Source organism: Charadrius vociferus, unplaced genomic scaffold, assembly GCF_000708025.1.
Source record: "Charadrius vociferus isolate BGI_N301 unplaced genomic scaffold, ASM70802v2 scaffold355, whole genome shotgun sequence".
In the NCBI taxonomy this organism is placed as follows: domain Eukaryota; kingdom Metazoa; phylum Chordata; class Aves; order Charadriiformes; family Charadriidae; genus Charadrius; species Charadrius vociferus.
Window position 1 is genome coordinate 172,952 of NW_009648451.1, and position 8,062 is coordinate 181,013.

The 8,062-nt window shown below is 43.1% G+C and overlaps 1 protein-coding gene across 1 annotated transcript in view; it reads left to right on the top strand.

Annotated features, from left to right (window-relative positions):
• Window positions 1-7,321: 7,321 nt before the first annotated feature.
• The window catches only part of LOC104286950 (reticulocyte-binding protein 2 homolog a-like), a 28,787-nt gene continuing 28,046 nt past the window's right edge, over window positions 7,322-8,062 (top strand). Inside the window, exon 1 of the mRNA XM_009885598.1 lies at window positions 7,322-7,403. Coding sequence (XP_009883900.1) covers window positions 7,322-7,403 — 82 coding nt within the window. The remainder of the gene's footprint in view (window positions 7,404-8,062) is intronic.

An 8,062-nucleotide genomic window follows, 5' to 3' on the forward strand; every position in this document is an offset into this window, starting at 1 on the left:
GCTTGGAGGCTTCTTTAAATGCAAGGACAGGTCTGGACCAGGCCTTTCCATGGCTGGGAACTGGCTGGCTAATGTAAGGAAGACAGCTGTGTTTTCATTTGCTCAATGTGGTGCTGCCTTTCAAGGAAGATAACAGGTCCACCTGCTGAGCTTGCCTTTGAAAGGCAGCCCAAACGACTGTGCTAATTTCAACTGAAACCAGTTTAACTCTGGCTTGGGGATATGAAATCAGGGTGGTGTGCTGGTGGGAGAAAAAAACCTTGTTAGAACGTCTACACCTACAAACGTGTCTTTTTTAGGACACTAAAATATCTTCTCCATGGTTTCACCTGTACCTTCCAGAAACTTTATAAGCTTTCTCCTAAACTGCTGCCTGTTAAGGAGTGGTTTGATAGTTACTGAAGAGCTCTGTCAGTGCTTTACGTCACTTGAATGTCTGTCTATGTACCTTGAAACGAATACTCCATTGGTAGTTTGATGTGAAATGTGAATGCTCTCTAACATCATTTGGTTTTATTCCCTGCCTTCTCAGTGCCTCAGCAGTATTCCACTCTTCTTCTAGTCTATGTATTTGCCTCTGAGCTGTTACTGATCTCTGTGCTTCCTCTGCTCTTTAATATCAATCTAGTGAGAGTAAGATCATAAAACACATCAGTGTCAGGAAAGACCTGGAATTGAGAGAAGATAAAAATGATATAATATTCTGTGAGCAGCTAATCCAGATAAATAGAGTCTGGTTTCTTCCCCACAGCTTTTGCTATCTCCCTGCACACTTTCAGATGGCAGCTGGCTCCCATCCCTGTCCTGGTGGGTTACAAGGCAGTCAGCTGATCAGCCTTTCCTTCTCCATCTGGGCCCAGGGAAATATGTGGCAAGCCCTTGTGTTTGCCCAGTGCAACTTTGCAAACACCAAGTGTGACGTATTCCTTTCTGGCTCTTCTTAATATACTCTTTTCTCAGGCACAGAATTAAAAGATGCTCCATGCAAGCTTCCTGGGATGCCGGGAATCGGTGGTGTGAGGCTGCTGACATAAAGGAACCTGGTAAGACTGGCTGGCACATGCAGCCACTGCGGGACATATGGTATTTGGATACGGGTGAGACATGTCAACTGATAGAAGAGTCAATAGGTGCAGTGCCTGAAAAAGGAAAGAGGAATGGTGTCTATTTATTTCTGTCAGGCTTTCTTGCTGCTCAGCACCTTTACAGGAGAGAGTGGAAAAACCTTGCCCTCTGCCATGGTACAGAAAAGCCACTGAGAGTGGATGCTCATTCTCCACAGGTGTGTGTGAAATGGGAGTTGACTGTAAGTAGGTACATGGGTTTGATCTGCTTCTCTCTCTTACCTGATCTGTTCACTTGCCTGTCTTTTTCCTTTCCTTATAAGTGAATGGTCAGCTCACTGTCTGTTGGTTTTCTCCTCTTGTCAGCATCGAATCCGGCTAGAGAGTTACATGCCTGTGACTTGCCACTTCTACAACTCTTCTTTCTTCTTTGTATGGATAACTGTTATTGGGGGAGGATGAGCTCTGTGGAGCTTGAAAGAGCACCTGAGCCCTCTGAAACTGCCACAAGCCCAGCTATGTTCACCACCTCTGCTGCTCCCCTAGAAAGAGTGCTAAATCTACAAATATGCCACAGTCATAATCTGGGGGACATCACCGTATGTGTGCAAGGCAAGGGAAAGTTAGACAGGCAGGCAGGTATGTGGGTAGACTGTTCTGCCTGGCACTCTGGCAAGCCCCCATTGACTGGGATGTGCCCGTCTCTGCGTTGCCCCTGTTCTCATCTTCCCTTTCACTCCTGCTCTGCCTCAGCCCAAATGCTGGGAGATACTGAAGTGACCAGGATCAAAATAAGAGGATGGGAGAGAGCTGCAGAAGGAGTCTGTCTAAGAAAACCAAAAGACAAAGTAGCCCCATGCTGGCATGCTTTCGTTGCTTTTCCCTCCTGTTTGCCCCTTTACTAGCACCTCACACTCATTTCTCATATCCACTGAATATCAAAATGATTCAGCCACAAGGTTGCAATTTATGCCTCCTCATGGCTCTTTTTGTTTAAGCTGAAAAAATAATTCAGTCCAGTGAAGCTAATCGTCATTCACAGCAAGGCCCTTCTGCATATATTTCCCTTTATGAGGCAGCTTTAAAGAGGATATTAGCTACATTTTTACCTCTTTTGTACAGCCCTCTAATTTAGCTAAAGTGGTGTAAAGTGGCTAAGACCGGTCCAAAAATGCCTATAATGTTTTATAGATGTAACTTTAAAAAAAAAGAAAAAAAGGACACGTAACATCCAGGCAGCGGAGTGACTCGAATAGCAGATGTCTTTACACAAAATATTCTTCATTTGCCAAGTTAGACATGAGGCCTAATTTCACTTCTAATTCCACAGATGCTTGCTTGGAGAAACCATCCGAACAATTATTAGCCTGTTACACTGGGTGAAAAAGTGTCACCTTTGGCACAGGCTAAACGTGATCACTGAACAGTTACCGGCAGAACATCAGCTTAACTTGTCAGTTATTAGCAAATTTGCAGCACTTAATTAGGAAGTGGTGGGGCTGTAACCTTCTCAGAAGAGCTCATTTGAGGAAGCACCTCTTGTATTCCTTCTAGTCAGAAATGTTGAAGTCCTGGAAACCTTTCTCACCTCTCTCCCCCCTCGAAAACTAGTCAATTTACGAATTTTTTCAGCTGAAATATACAGATGTGACAAACTGTGGAGCACAAAACTATCAAAAAGTATATTCTAAGTTTTCACATCAGCTTAAAAAAAACTTCAGGGGTATAAAATTCTGATACTATGAGGGTCATTTTGAACACCAGATTTTCAGAAATAAGCTTAAATTTTAATTCTGACACCGGGATATAACCAAGAATCCCTCTTCCTCTCAAGTGTTTTATCTCGCCCACTTTCCCAACAGTAATCACAAGTCTATGACTCACATACTATACCAATAGTGAAAATTAAAAGAAAACATTGTTCCTACTACCATTTCACCAAAGGTACTCCCACAGCTCTCTGGTCACAAGAGACTTGAGTAAGTCTGCCTTCTAGAGTGAAATGCAGGATGAACTACAGTATCATAACTTAAGTTTTGCAAAAGAAATCAGACAGAAAAGCTGCTGTAGCATCGTGTACATGGAGCCTCTGATGCAGTGCCATGAGGCGAATTATGAGTGAAGCAGATAAAATTTTGATTAATAGAAGATTTTAAGGAGTTCTTCAGGAGCAGATGGTAATTGGGAGTGTTAAAAGGAGAGGGCAGTACTGAAGTTTCCCAAATATCAGCCATATTTCAACTTTTCATACATAAAATGAAAGTAAATAAAATAGCCCAGATGCAGAGGATGCTAATGAGCTTTGCTAAAGATATGAAGTGGTGAAATATCGGAGACCATTGGGATGCCATATGGAAGGAACTGGATATTCTTGAAGCCTGTGAGCAATAAAAAATGGATGATATTTTGCATCACAAATACAAAGTTATGTCCTGGATTGATAATAGAAAATTCTCTGTTGGCTAGAAAGAAGGTTGCTGGTTAGAAAGAAATATTGATGAGAAAAGTCTGGTTGAACAGAGTATGGAAGTGCTCAGTGGGGCAGAGAAGTGCTATTAGGGGTATCCAGGGGAATGTAGGTGCCATTACAGGAATGGAATCCAGAAGAGTTTGGCCTCATTACAATAGCAAAATGAAGGCTGGGAAGGAGGGATATAGTTAGTCTCTACATGTACACTGGGGGTAAACACCAGGAAGGCTGAAAGCTGTTTAAAGCTGGTGCTTAATTAGGCTGCTTAATGATGACACAGGAAAAAAATTGGATTCCATGGTTTTGGTTTGGAAATTAAAATTTATTATTGGTCAGGGAAATTAACACTAGCTCCCAAACAGGATTTAGAAACAAGCACTGTGAATCTAAGTGTCATTCAAGGTAGGAAATAGATTACATACAACGCTGGTTGCCTTGTTGATAAAATAAGTAGATGGTAATTCCCCATGTGGCTCTTTTTGTGCTGAAAGTGAGTTTACAAGAGAGGATTGTAGGGATTCACACACACTTTTTTCTCCCAGCACTTACTGTGCTAGTGCATTAACTATTAGAGAGTATCTGCATTTATTTAGCAGGAAGAGAGTACTACAGATGCTCATCTGATATGGACAAATAGATCGACTGAAGTCAGAGTAGCTCTCTCCAGATCATATGAACTCAAAATCTGTCCCATTCTCTCTGGGAACTAAAGATTGTCCTTGTCGTTTATTACTAAGTAGTAATCTTTGTGATTAGCTAACTACTAACCTTTGTGAAAGGTATTCCAGGCTCGGCAGAGACAACCAGGCCCCAGTAAGGCCATAATTAGAGGTGACAAAATATTAAAGGCTCATCAACTCTTGCAAACGCAGGCAGGTCTTCACACCTCCTCTTGTTTCCCGGCAGTTAGGAAGATGCTATAAAGACAAACTAGTCCATGTCTCCTGCTGTGAATCCTGTTTGCTGTGACATAATTTTGTATGCAGGGAAAAGGGTAACCAGATTGCAGTATATTCAGGTTGTGATGGATAGGTTAATAGAAATGAGTGCAAAAAAACCCAAAAGTGTTTTTCTGGCATAAGTAAATAGAGGGGGGGGGAAATCTACTGGAATTCCCTTCTTAGTTTTTACTCTAATAAACTTGTCAGGAAGCAGATTATTTATGAGAGAGGTAAATTTTCATTCACTTTGAACATGTATTTGCTTTATCCATGTTCAGCCTGTGAGTTGTAGTAAAAGGAAGGAGGGAACAGATCCTTCTAGAGAAAATGACCCCTGCTTACTGAGACCTAATATCCTGGTAGCTGTTGTGAGCTGATGCTGTGTTGCCCAGCTACTCTTACCATACGGCTGGGCAGGGATTTGACTTACCTCATTTGGTGATCAATGCAGCAGCTAAATTTATTTCTGATACAGGGCAGCAGTAAATTCCTGCAAGTCTGGAGCTAGAAATCAAAGTATTTCTTATCTTAAATGCCCTGCTGCAGTTGTAAAACCCACCCCAGTTTATGACCTACCCTTTGCTCATGTGTGCGCTTTATATGTCTGTACCATATTTACCACCCTCATCTTTGTCAAGAGTTTGAAAGCAGTGTCTGCAAGTAAGGTCTTGTTGGACTTGCACAGGCAGCGTGACAGCGATTGAAAAGCCATGTCTCTCGGAGAAGGAGATACAGCCTTGCAGAGGACCTTTTGTGGAAGAGCCACTAGAAATTTTCTGTTGAGTGTTTAAGAGCTTGAAGTCCTTCGCAACTGTGGAAGTGTTTTAAGCTCTAGTGAAGCCCTGTCTTGAAATAACTGCTGGGAAGAAAAAAAGTTACTATTTGACATCAGAAGTCTTGATTTTGTGGCTACTTTTGCAGAAAAAATGGTTATATCTCATTAGAAAACAGGAAAGTTACTATTGTTTTTCCATTAAAATCTACAATTGCACTGATAAATTTTACGAAGCTATTTGTATCACCACAACAGTGGGACCATATTTTTTTCTAAAGAATCCCAGGAAGAATGGGTGAAAAAAGTACCTAGAAATGCTTCGTTGCTGGAAAAGGAAACAATCTATAGTTTTTCCTCAAGTACAATTTCCAGCTGAGGGGCTAAATTCTCAAAGAGAATTGAAAACTTGCCCCCAGTACTTTGTTATTAGAGAAAACAATTTGTTTACTTGGCCCAGAGGTGCCTGAATTTTGGTCAGGTACAAAACTGCCTGCACTCTGCAACCACTGAGTTCATTGAGGCCTAAGACTTAAAAGGATTTTCAGAAAGAGAGGGCTCTTCCCTTCTTCCTAGCAAAGCTTTATTTTGTAGTTATCAAATTGGCTGTCATGCGATGAACATATGACTTTTTTTTAAAGCCAGATAGGACAGGCCTTCTACTAGTCCAGGGATTAATATGTTCACCCAGATAATGGTATTCTCTCTGCAGTGAAATGAAGACATGGACCCATCTATTTTAGGGGTTAACAGGAGATACTTTGCACATTCCAACTGCAAAAGAGCGTTACCACAGTCTACAAGGCAGTGGATGCTGATTGCCCCCGTCTCCTGCAAACATCAGGAGGAGAAGAGGATGCTCACCTCGCTTGGGATCAGGTCCTGTGCATGTACCCAACATGCAAGATTAACAGCAGATCATTTAACACATGGCTGTTCTTGGCACAGCTCGATTTCCAAAGCAATTTCTCGGAGTGCTGGAGGTGAAGGATGGCACCACCTTTGCTGATTGTCCCTTGCTGAGCCATAAATCGATACCGTGTGTGAATGAAGAAGGTCTCCAGTAATAGCTTGGCAAGGTGGCAGCAACCATAAATATATAGGAAAGAAAGGGGCCATCTACTAACAAGCTGGTTTTCTCCAGAGGAAAGTTGCAGCACTTTCTATTAGACCTTTTTAGATAATTAAAAAGAGGTGATATTATCCTGCTGATTATTTGTCTCTATGAGCCTAGTGCACATGGAAATAATCAGCAGTGCCACCTGATATTCCCTCATAAAATCACTATTTTAGCCTCAATTTTCCATGGAGGGTATTTGTTCTTAGAGCCACTGTTTTTACCGCGATAACTATAAAACACAGATGACTTCATTTAAAAAGATCCATGGTAAAGCTTCAAAATGCAACTCAACTGCAGCCTGCAGGCTTAGAAAAGCAAATAAAGAATCTAAGCTTTATTATTAATATTTTTAAATCTTGCATATTTTTAAAGGTTGGGATGCCAGCATAGTCTCCGAGGCCAGAAATTATCAAGTTTAACTGCTAGGACCTAAAAGTAGAGTATGCACTGTCTTTTGTGAGATTTAATATGTGGGCCAAGACTCTTCTAGGTTTATTGTAATATTTTGATCTAATCTCAATGTGATTAATTGTCTGTAACAGAGGAAGGCTTCGAACAAGCAGTGCAGAGGTTGCAACAATGAAGAAAATTTCCGATCAGTCATCCGCTACCCAAAAATGACTTCTATGAGGAACAACAGCCTGGCCGTTGTCCCCATGGATGTGATGTGGGGAAGGCGGTGATGTCTTCTCCTGCCCAAAGCCTCCCTTGGACGCCTGTGCATGTCATGACCTCCCTGTCAGCACCTCTGGAGGCCGGCATGGGGTGGGGGCTACAGCCCCCCGTAACCCTGGGAGGTCTGTCTGGGGGACAGACCCAGCCTGAGCCCCCGGGAGGTCTGTCCCTCTGCCCTGGGATGAGGGCATGGACCATGGCCCTGGCCCCTCAGAGCCTGGTTGCCTGGCAACAGTGAGGCCTGGCCCAGACACCATGCTGAATTCTGGCCCAGCCGCCATGTTGAGGCCTGGAGCATCCATCACAGCGCTCTCGTCCTCTGCGGTGGCGCCGGCCGCCCTCAGCCGCCTGCAGAGCCTGGGTGGGTGTGCGCAGGGCCTGGGGGGCTGCTGAGGTGCCTTCTGCCCTGGCTCTGGGAGGGAGGGCTGGTCTCCCTAGGGACAACCTACCCCCAGCCCTGGGTGGGCAGGAGCAGGGAAAGACCCAAACTTTGTCTTGTACATATATTTTCTACTGTGCGGATGTGTGGAGCCAGGGCTTAACAGGGAAAGTGGATATTATTTTGTATTAGCATTGTTTGCCATTTTAACTATCTGCCTCAGAAAATATGGCTAATGTGATCTCCATGGCTGCAGCAGCCATGGACTGTCTTTTCCTGTTTAACTGCAGCCTGGTTCACTAAGGTTAATGTAGAAGACATATAATCCAAAGGTAAGAGTCACTACAAGTGTATTGGTGGGGAAGGGCTGTGTGTAGGTCGTGTGTTTCTAAATGGGATGGCTGCCATGGTTATTAATGCATTTCCTCCTTGTCTTTTTGGGTTTATTATGACATATGGGGCCATCTGGTGCCTCTGTGGGACTCCCAAGACTTTTTGGCAAGCACATATATGAAGATGTCTAGGGTTTTTCCTCTTCAAGTCTTTCTACTATACCTTATTTCTGGAAACCTTGCTTAAAAAAGTGTTTTCATGGTCAGCTGCAGTCTACCTATAAAACAAACCTCCTCGCTATCAACAGT